This window comes from Lynx canadensis, chromosome C1, assembly GCF_007474595.2.
Source record: "Lynx canadensis isolate LIC74 chromosome C1, mLynCan4.pri.v2, whole genome shotgun sequence".
NCBI lineage: Eukaryota > Metazoa > Chordata > Mammalia > Carnivora > Felidae > Lynx > Lynx canadensis.
Window position 1 is genome coordinate 118,412,516 of NC_044310.1, and position 16,441 is coordinate 118,428,956.

At 49.5% G+C, this 16,441-nt stretch overlaps 1 protein-coding gene across 2 annotated transcripts in view; it reads right to left on the reverse strand.

Annotated features, from left to right (window-relative positions):
• Positions 1-6,386: 6,386 nt before the first annotated feature.
• Positions 6,387-16,441, reverse strand: part of STEAP3 (STEAP3 metalloreductase) — a 44,727-nt gene continuing 34,672 nt past the window's right edge. For both annotated transcript variants that reach the window (XM_030326139.1, XM_030326138.1), the window contains exons 4-5: positions 15,784-15,948; positions 6,387-7,342 (exon numbers count right to left, since the gene is read on the reverse strand). In XM_030326139.1, the coding sequence (XP_030181999.1) occupies positions 7,061-7,342; positions 15,784-15,948 (447 nt within the window). In that variant the 3' untranslated portion in view covers positions 6,387-7,060. The remainder of the gene's footprint in view (positions 7,343-15,783; positions 15,949-16,441) is intronic.

Sequence of the window (16,441 nt, forward strand, 5' to 3'; positions counted from 1 at the left end):
TTGTTCTAAGTTGACAGTTATTTCTTCTCTGCACTTTCAAGATATTAGATCACTATTTTCTGATTTCCATTGGTTAAGTTTGTTATAATGTCATAACTGCAAATAATCTGTCACTTTTCTCCAGCTGCTTTTTGAGCTTCTTAGTGTGTCTGGGTGTGGTTTCATTTTCCAAATTTGTTTTCCTGCTCGATGGCATGCATTACACTTTCTGCTTTTTTTAGATTTCAGTCTTTCATTGCTTTTGGAAAATCCTCAGCCCTTATCTCTTTAAAATTTGCCTCTCTACCATTCTCTCATCCTGGGGCTCCATTTATTTGTATGTTAGACTTTTTCATTTTAACTTTTAACCTCTTTTTTGTATTTTTTATCTATTTGTCTTTTTTTTTCATTCTGGGTAATTTCTTCAGCTCCAATTTACAATTCACTAATTTTCTTCAACCTGCAGTTAAATCCATCAAATTAGGTTTGTTTCCAACAATCTTTCATTCCTGAATTTTCGTTTTTCATCATATCAAGTCCTTTCATTGTGCCTTATTTCTTATTTTTGTGACTCTTTTTTTTTAATCCTTTAGTTTATCATTATTCTCTATTTGATAGTTCTATTCTTTGAAGTCCTTGGGAGTTGTGTCTCTGCTGATTCTCACCTGTGGTTTGTTGATCTTAGATATGGAGCTTTCATTGGTTGGTCTGAACTGAGGTTGCTCTTCTCCAGATAGGACTTAAACTTGCTTTTGCCAGGAGCCAAGGACAGCATTGTCTTGTTTATTTGTATGTGCATGCATGCTCCCATTTATTTTCTGCCATGGTGGTTTCTCTTACCTCCTGAGAGTTTAGCAGCACATTTAAAAGTATGTCTTTTGGGGCGCCTGGGTGGCTCAGTCGGTTGAGCGTCCGACTTCGGTTCAGGTCATGATCTCACAGTCTGTGAGTTCGAGCCCCACATCGGGCTCTGTGCTGACAGCTTGGAGCCTGGAGCCTGCTTCAGATTCTGTGTCTCCCTCTGCCCCTCCCCCACTCATGCTCTGTCTCTCTCTGTCAAAAATAAATAAACATTAAAAATTTTTTTTAAAAAGTATGTCTTTTGTTCAGGAACTAGTTGCTGTGTAGCAGGAAAACTCCTCACAAGGTGAAAGCATTAATGAATTCTCTAGTAAGGGAACAGTAATTTATTTAAAAAAAAATTTTTTTTAGCGTTTATTTATTATTGAGAGACAGACACAGAGCGTGAGCAGGGGAGGGGTAGGAGACACAGAATCTGAAGTAGGCTCCAGGCTCCGAGCTGTCAGCACAGAGCCCGACGTGGGGCTCGAACTCACAGACTGCGAGATCATGACCCGAGCCGAAGTCGGTCGCCCAACCAACTGAGCCACCCAGGTGCCCCTAGATTAGACCTTTAAAAGTAAGCTCTGCCTATGATAGAGATTATGGAAATAAGCTAGGCTTCTGGTCTGGTAAATGAAAACACTCAATAAACAAGGGGTTGATAATTCACTTTACGGGAGGATTGACATAGAGGCTTTTGGTTGCGAAGTGTATCAAAGGTTCCATTTGTGACTGCCCATTTCTCGACAGAGGACACAAACATGAAGCCAAAGAATTTTGCATAACTATTAGAGGTCAACCTGAACTCAGATAAAGGACCTGGAGTTACTACAGAAAGTGGTGGGGGAAAACAGAATTTAACTGGGCAAAACCTCCACTTGGCACACTTTCCAGGAAACAAAATTAGTATGTTTCACCTTAGACAAAAAAATGTTATAAACCAGTTGTTTCATTTGGTTAACCCCCTATTAAGCTTCCCTGGACAGCTCCTTTTTCACTTTATCCAACAATTATTTGTAACCTAGTTTTAAAAGACAGGCCACTCCTCCTTCTCACTGAAGCCACCTGTGCTCTTTCCATATCCTCTAGGACTTGGGATTCCCATTCTGTCTCTGTCTCTCTTGTCTTCAGCCACTCCGGTTTATCTTGTTCTTTTCCAGGAACACCCAAAACACGTTCAGATTAAAACCATGGGAAAAAAAAAAAACGAGCTCTCTTTCTGTCCCTCGATTTCTCCCCAGTTACCAATCCTCTCTGTCTCCCACTTTATAACCAACTCTTGGATGAGTTGTCCAGAACTAGTCTCCATTTCCTTAGCGTCTCCATTCCTCCCCAGTCCTCCAACACCGCCTCGACATTCTCACTGTAAAGTTTCCCTATTTTCAAATTCAGTGGACACTTACTACTCTGCACGTTGCTTCTCCACAGCATTCAATACTGTTTCAGACACTCAGTGCACGCGTGTGCATACACACACACACACACACACACACACATACACTTCCTTTATCCCTTATATTTCTTTTAAGTTTATTTATTTATTTTGAGAGATGCAAGCAGGGAAGGGCCAGAGGGAGGAGAGAGGGCATCCCAAGCAGGCTCCGTGCTGTCAGGGAGACCCCAACATGGGGCTCGATCCCATGACCCCAAGATCACGACCTGAGCTGATATCAAGAGTGGACACTTAAGCAACTGAACCAGCCAGGTGCCCCTCTTTAGCCCTTACTTTAAAATGTCAAAGGGACACTTGGTTGGCTCAGTCAGTTGAGCATTGGACTCTTGATTTTGGCTCAGGTCATGATCTCCTGGTTTGTGGGTTCAGGCCCCACGTCGGGTTCTGCATTGACACTGCAGAGCCTGCTTGGGATTGTCTCTCTCTCATAATAAATAAACTTAAAAAAATAAAATGTCAGTTATAAAGAAGGTCAACAATGTTGAGTATTATTGTATGTCTCCTAAAACCAATTACTGTATGATTATTACTCATAATAATTACTATTATCAGTATTGTATATATTAGTGTAAATTATTTTCATTTTATATAAATGTATTTTTTAATTTTTTTAACGTTTTTTATTTATTTTTGAGAGAGAGAGAGAGAGAGAGACAGAGTGCAAGCTGGGGAGGGCAGAGAGAGAGGGAGACACAGAGTCCGAAGCAAGCCTCCAGACTCTGAGCTGTCAGCACAGAGCCTGACGCGGGCTCGAAGTCACGACCCGTGAGATCATGATGTGAGCCAAAGTCAGACGCTTAACCAAATGAGCCACCCAGGTGCCCCTCTATTTTAGGTTTTAATTAAGACCTTATTATATTGATTTAAAAAGTATATGCATAGGTAGGTTCTATTTCTGAATTTCATTTTAGGTTAGTAAAAATAGTTTTTCAAGTATTCATTAGAAAAAGTTGGTGCTCGTCTGGTAAGATTGAGAATTTCTGCTCTAACAGTTCTAGCTTCCTCTTTGTAAAGACACCAGGGCAGTGACCCAGTAGAAGCAAGCGTCTGTACTTCCAACGGCCCACGTCATTGCTTTCGGAAAAGATTCAGCTTATCAAGTAGCTGAGTGATAAATCTTCTCTTAAACTTACGTGAGTTATTCTGGTTGTTCCTTAGTTCTTGTGTGAAACCACACAAGAACTTAATAATGGACATTCTATCACTTTTAAAGCTTAACTCTCTCACCGTGATGTGTGGAAGGACACAGAGCAGAAAAACAAAACTCCAAGATGAGATTTGTTTTGTTGTTGAAAATTATTGTAGTGAAGTTGTTTTCTGACCATGGTTCTTTCTTTGGAAAACTCTTATCAGGGGCTCAAGGCCATCATTCGGTCATTGTTCCCAGGAAATGGTTTTTAGCCACTAGACTGCTTTGTGCGTATGGGTTTTTTCTTCCCTATACAGTAAGCCAGTTCTGCTTCAGTAGAAAAGGTTGACTGCATGATAGGTGGCTGTTCTCTGAAGAGTTCTTGTTTTCTTGATGGACCCTGGACCGACTTGTGGGACCACCCAGGGGACATCCCACATGGAACACACAGAGCGCAAGCCTGTGGCTCTGGTGGGGTGCGCGTTTGCTCCTTCTGCCTTTCAGAGAACAGGGGTCGCAGCCACATCTGCAGTGTGCAGGGGCACAGCTCTCCAGGGCAGCCAGGGGACCAACGTCCTGGGGAAGTTGGTAACAAGGCAGAGACGCAGTACAAGGGGGACGAAGGAAGCCATCTCAGCCCTGATCCCTGAGGATCAACACCATCCAGGGCACCTGGGAGCTTATTAGAAATGCACAGGTTCGGCTTCATCCCAGATCCGTGACTCAGAGCTGCGTTTGAACAAGATCCACATGCGCTCCTGTGCACATTCTAGTTTGAGAAGCACTGCAGCTCTCACCTGCATTCAAGGCTGCAGCCTTCTGACAGCAGCACAGACGCCGCCCCCTCCAGGAAGCCTTCCAGGAAGGGGCTTTGGATGCCCCTTTCGCATCCCCCTCCTCCGCATCCTGCCACCGCCACCACGTTGTCACCTGGATCTCCTCCATGTCCTTCCTTGCCTGTTGCTGAAGATCTTCATGTCTACCCTTCCTCAGAGGTGAGCTCTAGCCCAGATCATTCTGTACTCACCTTGCATATTGCCTCAGAGCAAGCGCCAGTCAGAAGGCTCACTGAGCCAATGAGCGAATGAGTGGGCAGGTGATCGGCGGGACAGAAATAAAAGCCTGAAGTTCACAGAAGGTTAGGGGTTTATTTCTGTTGCTTCTTAGACAAGCCCTACAAGGTTTCAAACACAAAATACACAGACTGTTTCAATGGCATTGATTTTAAACCTCAGACCATGGCATTTAGGACTTCTGGAGCACATTGGTTCAGGCACTTTTGTACCCAGAGGCACATAGAATTTACCAGGCTGAAAGGGAATGACCCACTCTCATGGGGGGTGCTGTTGCCAGCTGCCTGGTGAGGTAGGGAAGAGCAGCAGACACCAGATCAAGGCCCAACACACAGCCCCCCCCGCCTTTCATGAGTCGACTGTCCAGTTGGTGGGTGGCCAGGTCCCCTGCTGCACCTGTTCCCTCCTGCCACCCCCACCTCGGAACCATTTTCTTCTCTTAGGAGCACCTGCAGCAGGAGGTGGACAGGGAAGGGGAGGGACCATGCTGGATTTTGCCGTGTGTCAGCATCTTTGGTATAAGGAAATTCCCTGGGTCCAGGGAGGAGGGCCAGAGAAGGAAGGCCACCAGTACTGCCTGGGGTTGGAGATCCTGGTGGATCCCAGTCGCCCATGTTCTCCTCGCTTCCAATCAGCAGGACTCTGAAGGGCCCTCACTGTGTTCAGCAAACGCTGGAATCTGTGCTTCGCCTGCCTCCTTTTCAGCGAGCATCTCCGAGGATCACGGCGCCGCTTCATCGGGGCCCGTGTGGAAGGCGAACTTCTGCAGCTCAGCCTTGCAGGAGCAGAAGGAAAACATCTGCAGGAAGCAGACAGCTTCGCCTGCGCCACCTTCCCTCCATCAGTCACCGGCCTAATGAGATACTCTTGCACTTGGCTTTTTTTTTTTTCCCACCCCCTTTTCACTAAAGGACCCTAATGCGTTCTGCAGACATGAGCTCATGAAGCCTCGGAGGCAGGGGCATCCTCTTCTCGTAGCGCTGTCTCGCCAGCCTTTGCTGGGTTGACCGTGCTCCTAAGATACCTGTGGCCCAGAAGACCCACACTCCCCATTTGGAGCAGAGGTCAGTGTTTGTCTCACTCGTGTCTTCCGTTGGGACCCTGTCCCCTCTGTGGCTACAGGTCCAGATCATCCTGGTTCTGGGGTCGGGGGGCTCAGCCAAGAACAGCTATTTATCCACAGGGGAAATCACAGCAGTTTCAGTAGGAACCAGCAAGGGTTGGCATGGGCTTCGAGGACACGTGTCCTGCGGCCCTGGTTGGGGTCCAGCCTCTTGTGCTTTGGGGCAGCAGTCTGACGAGTTTGCAGCTTTGGTAGAAAAGACCCTCCCAACTATTCTGAGTGTAACTGACTGGGGTTGCCCACGTGCTCCCTGTTTTCCCTGGAGCAGTGTGGAACTTGGAGCCAGTGAGGTTTTCTGGCAGGTTCTCTGCCTGGCAGCAGCAGAGGGCATCTGATGAGGTCCCAAGGTTTTTCCACAGGACCAGTTCAGCGGGGACAGTCAGTCCTTCGGTGCCCTGGGTGGGTCTGAGAAAAGCCTCAGCTGTGATGCTGAGGGCTGTCTGCTACGTTTCCCCCTCCCCCTCGAACTGATTTCCAGAGGGCCTGCTCTGGGCCTTCCTAAGAGATATCCAAACTAATGATCTGAAAGGTGAGAAGGCACAGTGGTTTGAAGAACAGTCATCACCAACTTAAAGGAGGGAAAAAAAATTACCCTTGTTCTCAAGACGGTTCATTAGTGGCTCCTACGCGGAGGTGACTTCACACTCCCGCAGGAGGATCAATGTGTAGCCGCTGTGGTGACTTCTGACTTTCAGGAAAAAAAAAAAAAAAAAAAAATCTCCCCAGCTCAAGGAGGATTAGAGGGGACAGCTTTGGCCCCGACCCCCTGCACCCCCCCACCCCCCCGACCCCGCAAAGGACTCATCTTTAATTTGCTCCCAGGGCACAGACACCAGGCTCACCCCCCAGGGTCCTAGCAACCGCCTGACCTCCTGCTGCCGCTGAAGGTGAATGAGGGAGGAGCCCACCCCCTGCTCGCTGGCGACCCTTCCACCCTGTGATCCCATGAGGCTCCAGGCAGAGCTCTTATCTGCCCCCTTTGGGCTCCAACTTGACAAAAGCCTTGGGAAAGCAGCAAAAAGGGAGTGGGACACAAATGGATGGAATCCACCAAGGTACGAGCCTCTTACTGTCTTTTCTGTGCAAAGAGTGTGTGTCTATTTCTGCAGAGATCACAACAGTGTGAGCTGCTGTTCTAACATCTGGCTCTTGCTTTTAAATCTACAAGTTGAAATCTCAGGGGCTCAACTCTTTAAGTATAAATGCAAATCCTGTTATATATATATATATGTATATATATATGAAATATACATGAACATATATATCACACACACACACACACACACACACGTGTGTGCCATTCTGAATGTTGCCACCTACATTGGTGTCCCAGGAATTCAGACCTCACACCACCAATGTGTGCACAATTTCACCGTCCTGCTCGATCGAGAAAAGCAGCCCCGACAGGCCCGGGGCACTGTCCTGCCTGTGTCTGGTTTCTGGGGCCAGAGGCGGGCACCTCACACGTGGCTCGTCTTCTGGGCCAGGGCGTGGTCCATCGGCAGCATAAACTTGGCGGCACCGTCCTTCTCCCAGCCCCTCCGGATTCTGGAGAGTCTGCGGCTGAAGCAGGGCAGCAGGAACAGAGCTTTGGCCAGGATAACGACACAGGGCACCAGCAGCGTGAGCGTGAAGGTGGGAGGCAGGTAGAACTTGTAATGGCTGTCTTCGAAGGCACGGGTCCAGCCGTAGGTGAGCGTGTGGAGGGTGCTCAGCACGAGGGCCACGAAGCCCAGGGTGGACTGCGGAAGAAAGGAAGGATGGAGTTAGGGCCAGGGGGACGACAGACGCAGCGATTCCACCAAAGGCTCATCGGCTTGCCTGGCAGAGGGGAAGGAAGGCGGGGGTTGCTTTGGTAGTCAAGACTCTGGGTTCCAGTCCCAGCCCCCATGACCCCCTCTCTGCATGATCTTACTACTACTCCCTGAACTCTCTGAGCCTCAGTTTCCCCAACGGAAAAATGACAATCATGCCTCCAGCCTGCAGGTATGTAAGGACTGACTGAATCACGAGCATCTGATAAAGTGAGGCGGTTTCTTCCCCAAACTGTGTTATTCTGCCAGCCACCAGAGGACTTCCGGTGGAATGCAGTTCAAAGACGTTTAAAAACATCGTACTAGTTTTGCTCATATTTTAACGTATCTTAGAGTACCAGGTGTCTCCCAGCATACCAAAGCCGTAGTTTCACAAATAATAATCGGCCTGAGATGAGGGGAGATAAAATGGTGAACTGGTTTTAGGTTGATTTGAAGATAAACACAAAGTGACAAGCGTACTTGGCAGGTGGCTTTGGCACCAGTCGTGAGAGCGGCTCAGAGGCCTGCGGGCCGGGTCACCTGACGCTATTTGTGAAGCCCTAGGCTTGATGGGTGCCGGTCCCTCCCCTCCCGTCCACGCCCCGACTCACGAACACCTCAGCGGGAAACCCCACTAGGGCACTCTCCTGCCTGGAAGGGGATGTGCAGAGATGGAGACTCACAAACCTAAACAGAAGCTGCGGCCCGTAAATAGCTGGGAAGTGCTGATCTGTAGCTCTAGCCTCGGACTCTGTGGCAGGTCAAGTTCTTGTGGATGACAAATGAGGTGTTCCAGAGTCTGCTGTTGGTGGTATAGTCTCGCATGACACTGTGACCCCAGGCAAGCCACTAAATCAGCCTTAGTGGGAAGTCCGTGCTTCCCAAAGCTGGAGATGTGGGGGAAGCGCTGTATGGATGGGCGTTCTGCAGCCCCCCAGACGAGGCCGGGGTGATGGACAGCACAGGGCACCAAGGGTTAGGGCTTCGTGGCAGGTGTGGGGGAGAGGCACTGGGCGGTACTGAGGAACCACCGAGAGATTTGGGGCAGGAGAGCCCTGTGTTCATTGCATAAGGGATGAAAATAGCAGGGACCTGTCAAGCAGTGTGCACATTTGCATTTTCTCCAAGGAGAGCCTGTAAGGGTTTAATTGACATGTGGCAGTATGACGGTCCCTCAGGGTACTCTTTATGGGTTGCTTTTGAGCCTTCCACGGGGAAGCTACAATTGGGCCTCCTGGATTTCCTTCCAGCCCAGCTTGTCAGCATCGATCCAGGGGTTTGGTTGGGAGACGGTTTTGTCTGCCCACCCCTCAGGCACGGCTTGAAGTGGGTCCAATTCTGCTACCGTGCCTCATTCTCGCTCCTCCCACCAAGATGTGACACCTCAGTATGCGAAAGAACATTGTTTGGGAGAATTGCTTACAGTACTTCTATGAAGAAACAAACATTTTCTAATGACTAGCCACTATATGTTCATAGAGAGGTTCCCAAGTACAGCATTTTTGAGCCCTGAAAAATACTAGTTGCCGGAAGACCCCCAGTTTCTATCCTCCTAGGCATCTCTGTTTTTCCTTAGCTTTTAACCACTTCAAGGATGTCTTTGTCCCATCTTTAACAATTTCCTGGCTCAACACAGCCTGTTGGGAAAAGCCATCGTTGGATCTGTGCTACTCCCCACAGTCAGGTCAAATTAAAATGGTCAGTCCCCAGGTGGAAGGCTCCCCACCTGCGAGTCACAGCCAAATCCTCGTCACTTCCAGAAGTATCTATCAAGAACGCCAAATCTCTTAGCAACTTCTGAACCACACCAACTTTTTCTTAGTTCTGATCTACTGATATTGAAGACTGGGGTTACAAAGGTCTCCAGCACTGAGAAAATATTTGGAATTAATATCCGCAATACATAGAGAACTCCTAAACTCAACAACGGAATACCAAATGACAGAGGGGCACCGGGGCGGTTCAGTTGATTAAGCGTCCGACTCTTGATTTCGGCTCAAGTGATGATCTTACAGGTCGTGAGTTCGAGCCCTGCGTCAGGCTCTGTGCTGATGGTGCACAGCCTGCTTGGGATTCCCTCTCTCTCTCCTTACCCCGTTCACGCTCAAATAAACTTGAAAAAGAAAAAACCAAACAACCCAATTCAAAAATAGGCAAAGTACTTGAACAGAAGTTTCTCCAAAGAAGATCTCTGAATGGGCAATAAGCAATGGAAGAGATGTTCTGCATCACTGATCATTAGAGAAATGCAAATCCAACCACAGTATGTTGCCTCGTGCCTGTTAGAATGGCTACCGTCAAAAAACCAGAAAACAAGTGTTGAGAGTATATGGAGAAATGTGAGACCTCGTGCACCGTGGGTGGCAATATGAAAGGCTGCAGCTGCTATGGAAGACAGGAGGGAGGTTCCTCAATAAATTAAAAATACAATTACCATGGGCTCCAGCACTCTCACTTCTGGTATACACGCCCAAAGGACTACGAGCAGGGTCCTGAAGAGATTGGTATATACCCCATGCTGGTACCAGCACTGTGCCCGATAGCCAAAATGCGAGAGCAGCCTGAGCGTCCACCAACAGATGAATCGATAGGCAAAGTGTCATCACTCTAAACAGTGGAATATTATTCAGCCTTTAAAAAGGAAGGCAGTTTGGGGGCACCTGGGTGGCTCAAGTCGGTCGAGCGCCTGACTCTTGATTTCGGCTCAGGTCACAATCTCATGGTTTGTGAGATGGGGCTCCCGCTTCAGGCTCCTCGCTGCCAGCACTGAGCCTGCTTGGGATTCTCTCCCTCTCCCTGTCTCTCCCCTGTTTGTGCTCTCTCTCTCTCTCTCAAAGTAAATAAATAAATGAACATTAAAAAAAGTGAAAAGGGGGGCGCCTGGGTGGCTCAGTCGGTTAAGCGGCCGACTTCGGCTCAGGTCATGATCTCGCGGTCCGTGAGTTCGAGCCCCGCATCGGGCTCTGTGCTGACAGCTCGGAGCCTGTTTCGGATTCTGTGTCTCCCTCTCTCTGACCCTCCCCTGTTCATGCTCTGTCTCTCCCTGTCTCAAAAATAAATAAAATGTTAAAAAAAATTTTTTTTTAAAAGTGAAAAGGAAGGTAGTTTTGACACCTGCTCTGCCATGGACGAACCCCGAGGACATGATGCTAAGTGAAATGAGCCCGTCACAAAAAGACAAATACTACATCAGGGCACTTCTGTGAGGCAGTAAAAGTCAGAGACGGTGGAGTGGTGATTGCCAGGGGCTGGGGGTTGGGGACAGTGGGGAGTTAGTGATTAATGGGGACACAGGGTCAGTGTTGCAAGATGAAAAGAGCCGTGGAGATGGATGGTGGGGAGGGCTGCACCGCAGCGTGGATGTACTTAATATCACTGAACTGAACATTTAAAACTGGTTAAGAGAGTAAATTTTGTGTTATTTTACTACAAAAATTTTTTTTTTTCAACGTTTATTTATTTTTGGGACAGAGAGAGACAGAGCATGAACAGGGGAGGGGCAGAGAGAGAGGGAGACACAGAATTGGACGCAGGCTCCAGGCTCCGAGCTATCAGCCCAGAGCCCGATGCGGGGCTCGAACTCACGGACCGCGAGATCGTGACCTGGCTGAAGTCGGACGCTTAACCGACTGCGCCACCCAGGCGCCCCATATTTTACTACAATTAAAAAAAAAAAAAATTGAGGGGGAAGGAAAGGCCCCCAACACGGACCATCAGGAATAAATCTTGAACAAGCCAGACGCCACGCTGGGGTCCCTCAACCAGCTCCCCGGCCCCCAACTGTTGCTTCCCTAACTCAGGTGGATTTCCTGGGCTTTGCTCAGATGCCTGGGAAGTGCCTTTTACCCCTGAGTCTGGGACTGTGGTTTTCAGATCTGGTTACATGGTAAGATCGCCTGGGGGGCTGGGGAATAACATGAATGCCCACGCCTGGCCCGGAAATGCAGACTAGATTGGTTTGGGGTGGGGCTGAGGCATCGTTAGCTTTTAGAAATTCAGCGATGATGCTCCTGTGCGGGGAGGACTAAGAACAACTAATTTAGGAGACTCTTATCACCCAAGCCTTTCTAGCATCATGTTGAGAAGTCCCTGTGTGCCCTCTGCCCAGGCTATTTGATTAGGGTCAACCTGGCCCTATATCTGCCTTCCACAAAGATCCACTGAGGCCTTGATGGGCCCCCACTCTGCACTGTGGGGCTGCCCCAGATGCTGCAGCAATGAGAACCCATCCAGGCCCAGGAACCTAGCCCCTGTAGCCCCAGTGAGGCCTCAGGTCTCCCTCAGTGACATGCCCTGAAGCTCCCTACCCACGTGGGCCACCACCCCCAGCTCCTAGTCTGGAGTAATGGATTGTGCTGGGCATGTGTACATGCACTGGGAGGGTCCAGAGATGCTGCTCCTGTTCATACGTCCTCATCCTCTTGCTATCCAAAATTCCATGCTGACCGATGGCAGCAAGCCCCAGCCTCGGGCTAACGGTTTACAGGGAGGGCTGAAAGTCAAAGACCAGCCAGTAACAAAGGGCCTCTTGACTTTCCAGTCCCAATGGGACGCCTGGATGATTCCAGCGAGTCTGTTTTCCTAAAACTCTCTGTCCTTGGGAACAGTGTGAAGATCCCACACACTGCCCCCATCCCGACAACGCCTGTATTCCCCAAGCTAAAGCCATTTATATTATACGTAAGCTCGTTAGCAAAAAAGAAACAGCCAGATTGTCGGTGGCTTCTGTTGGTACTCAGTTACTGTGGCACAGAGGGGCTTTGGCCAACTGCTCACAAAGCCAGGGTCAGAGCTGGTCTCTGTCATTATTTCAGGCTGGTGGCCGGAGTGGGCAAGGTCACAGGAAGTTCCCCTACCTTTGGGGCCGACCTGGGCTTCTAAGAGCAGAACCCCGATTTCTCTGTCCAGGTGGGCTGCACTGTTCCGGGTATTTTGCCATCTAACAACGTCTACCTGGCTTAGAGCAGTTAGCACAGCTGAGACCAAACCAAAGCAATAACAACAGCAAACAAAACTCAAAACTTTGAAAACAGTCCTAGGAACAAAAGGATAAACACCACCACAAGTCACTGGTCTGGAGTCAACACACCGTTTTGGTGACTCCTAGCTAAATAAACCACAGACCCAGGAGGCAGGCCAAGCCCATTGAGAACCATGGCTTTCCATGGTCAGTTTCTTTCTTTCTTTCCTTCCTTCCTTCCTCTCTCTTTTTTTTTTTTTTAAATATTTATTATTTTGAGAGAGAGAGACAATGCAAGCTGGGGAGGAGCAGAGTGGGGGGGACAGAGGATCTGAAGCAGGCTCCGTGCTGACAGCAGCCAGCCCGATGTGGGGCTCGAACTCACGAACTGTGAGATCATGACCTGATCGGACCTGAGTCAGACACTCAACTGGCCGAGCCACCCAGGTGCCCCTCCAACAGCCAGTTTCTAAGCCTTAGTGCCCTGCGGTGGTTATGTGTGGCAGCGGAAGGAGATGGGAGTGCTAATCTTATGGGGAAGGTTGCAACTTATCTCAAAACTCATTCAGCCGCTACTAAATACATGTATTGCGCATTTGACGTGTCCTCAGCTCACACCTTCCCGAGGACCACAGGAGGGGGGGCACGGACATAAATGGGGACACTGATGCTCTGACAGGCTAAGAAACTATCTCACGGGGCAGCCACAGTCTTGGGACTGAAACCCAGATCTGCTGGCTCTACAACGTGTGTCCCCCACCACCCCCTACCTACCCCGCACCCCCCACCCCCCACCAGAGGTTACTACACATATCATGTGCACCTAAGTCCCCCAAGGCGCTTACAGAAACACACTTCTCGGGCTTCTGAGTCCATAGGTCAGGGGTGGTCTGGGTATCTATTTCTCCAAGGGAGTTCTGGGACTCCAAACTTTGTGATGGAGGCTTACGGGAACCATCACATTTTTCATTACTGCCCAGTACACAACCACGTATGCAAACATGACTATTGGAAAAAATACCTATCCGGGGAACATGCAAGGCACTCTGACATTCTGTAACATCCTATTTCGTTTTTAAAAAGCTGGTTGCGATCCACCAAATTGATTTCGTGACCCACCAGTGAGAATCGACCCCAGTTTGCCAACACTGCCCTGGATCATTCGGACCCCCAGGGCTGGAGTGTCTCAGCATCTCGTGAACTCAGAAATGGGTGGTTGGTAGCTTCGTCAGGGAGAGTGGAGATGTGGCCACACGCCCCAAGCATAATAGCAAAATGCTTTTTGTTTTCTTCCACATATCACCCCCACGGTGGCTCACAACACCTCTGTAGGCATTAACCCCATCTTCTAAGAGTGTAAAGCGAGGCTTGGGGGAGGGCGCGGGTCATCGGCCCCCAGCTCGAGCTGGGACAGGGGGAGGCAGAGCTGGACCCTGGGCTCCGGGCACTGACGGTTTGCACTCTTGGGAGACAGAGCGTTTGACTTCCACAAGTAAAACCCTGCCATTGTTACCTACCCATCTCCTGGCCTCGCAACCCCCCTGCTGTTGCGGTGACAGAGGGGCTTCCATATTTAGATTTCAACTCTTAAATATGTAAAGTCGAGCGCGGCTGCCAAGGTTCCGGGCACCTTTTGCTAACAAAATCAAATCCTCTGGCTTTCTCCGGCAGCCAGAGCTGGGGCCTGTAATCTACAGCTGCTTAACGGAGCAACTTGCTGGTGAGGGGGGCAACCCGCCATCTGTTTTAATTGTGGATGAACCCCGCACCCCAGGATACTCCGGGCAGGAACGGGAAAATCCGAGATTTGGGTGTGCGCCACATGAGGATTAGCGGCAGATAAATAAAATTCCTTTCTCCCCCCCTCCGATGCTGGCCTGCGTTAGCCCCGAGTACTCCTCTGGGGACCTCTGGAGACGAGCAGAGCCAGGGAGATTCAGAAACATCCACTTAAAAAACAAAACAAGACAAAACCACCACAACTTTGTTTTGTTCTAGGGTATGTAAGCGTCCCCAGTCAGGAACAATTAATTTGGATTACGTAAGAGCACCGCTCTTATGATCCCTCTGCGGATCGTGTACCGTGTCCTCGCCACACAGAGAGGATGTGTGACAGATTTTTTGTTGATAATGGGGGTGGATATGATAGCTGTTCTCTGCCCTGATACAGTATCGATGGCAGAACCCAGCATTAGTCAGCACCTATCCACGGAGGGGATGAGTTAATCCACCAACACATGGGGGCTGACCGCGTACTTTGTGCAGAGAACAGTGGGAGATGCCAAAGAAAGATAAAAAAAAAAAAAAAATGTCCCCGTCTCAGTTGTCCTTTCAGTTGCAACGCGGCTGTGCCTGTCTTGTTCCCTGTCACATCACAGACCTAACACGACGCCTGGCATGCAGTAGGCGCTCAGTAAGTATTTGCTGAACTAATACAGGTGCAAAGACCCTGTGCCGTCAGCGGCATCTCCTCAACTGTGTTTGCTGCAGCGTAAGTTACCGTTATCTGAAAAATCACAACAAAAAAACAAGACAAAACAAAAACAAAAAAAAAAAAAGAAAGAAACAAAAAACGGGGGAGGGAAGGGGCTAATGGTGAAATAAGTCAAGGTGGGTGTCTTGTAGACATTACCAGAATCTCTGCTGGGTCAAAGTGCACTGTGAGGCTCCTAGGGGAAGGCAAATCTTTTCTCAAATTTATTTGACAAGAGACCTCCTTTCCTCTGGAGTTTTCAGAGGAACCGTGGTCCTTTGGGAAATGCTGTGTTTTACCCCCTATACCCTGGTGAACCTCATGTTCACCTCCTCTTTGCCCTGTGTGAATCAAGGGCCTAAAGGGGACAGGAGGGCCAGGTTGAGATGATGTTGCCGGGTGGCCGGCTAGGCTCACTGATCCCAGCTAGACGGGCGAGATGCTCAAGGATTATGGAAACTGAGAATGTTTTAGCCCGGGGTTCAGTGTCCTGTCGTCTAAATTTTTCTTCTTTAAAAAAAAAAAAAAAAAAAAAATTATTTACTTTTGAGAGGGATGGGGGGCGGGGGAGGGGCAAACAGAGAGGGGGAGAGACTCTCAAGCAGGCTGTGCGCTGTATCTCACCAACTGTGAGATCGTGAGCTGAGCTGAAATCAAGACCCTTAACCGACTGAGCCACCCAGGCATCCCTGTTGTCTGATTTTGTCATGCGCCTACACCCGGCTTCCCCAGATGTCATGAGGACGGAGCTTCGTCTGCACCCCGTTTATCAAGAGACTTGGCTGAGCCCTCAAGGCCCCGGAAGGCCCTGGCGTCTGACTGAACTGTCCTGTTGCACACATTGTGAAAGCCGAGGCGGTTCCCAGAAGGGAAGATGCTTGCACACGAGGGTCGGGGCCAACGTAAGCTGAGGAAGTGAGCTAGGGCTCACTAGCGCAGGCAGAACTACCTTACCTGAACGAAGCTGAACTCCCTCCAGTTAAGCGAGTTTGCAATGGATGGCAGTGAGGTGACGGCCAGCAGGGACAGTGTGCCAAGGGCCAGCACTCCCAGGGAGAGGTATATCTCCATCCTCCAGACTTCCTCTTCAATCCACAGGTGGCTCTTGTTGGCCAAGACCTAATGGAGATGGAAGAAAAACCGTGAGCACAGTGGCAGAGGTCAGCGGCCTGGGGCGTGGGCGAGCTGGGGTTTTAGGACTGGAGAAACGCCATGCTGGCTAACGTGCCCGCCACACTCAACGTGCGCCTGGTCCTGTTCGAAGTGCTTCTTAGGCATCGGCTCCCCCAATTTACAACGCCACAAGGTAGGGGTCGCTGTGATCCCCATTTTATAGATGAGGGAAAATGAGGCACGAGGATCACGTAACTTTGCCAAGGTGACACACAGGGTAGTGGACGGCGAGGCTGGGATTAGGACCCTGGCAGTCTGGGTCTCGGCTTTCACAAAGCTTCCCGGGGCCCGTGAAGCAGCACAGGCACGTGAGCTAACGGCAAGGGGTCCGAGAAGTCAGTAAGACATACAGACCCTTCAAACATGACCATATCACGTGGTTTTCCGGGCCCCAGATCCCCCAAAGGAAGGAAGAGCTCTGCTAGCTTGGAATCCCTTC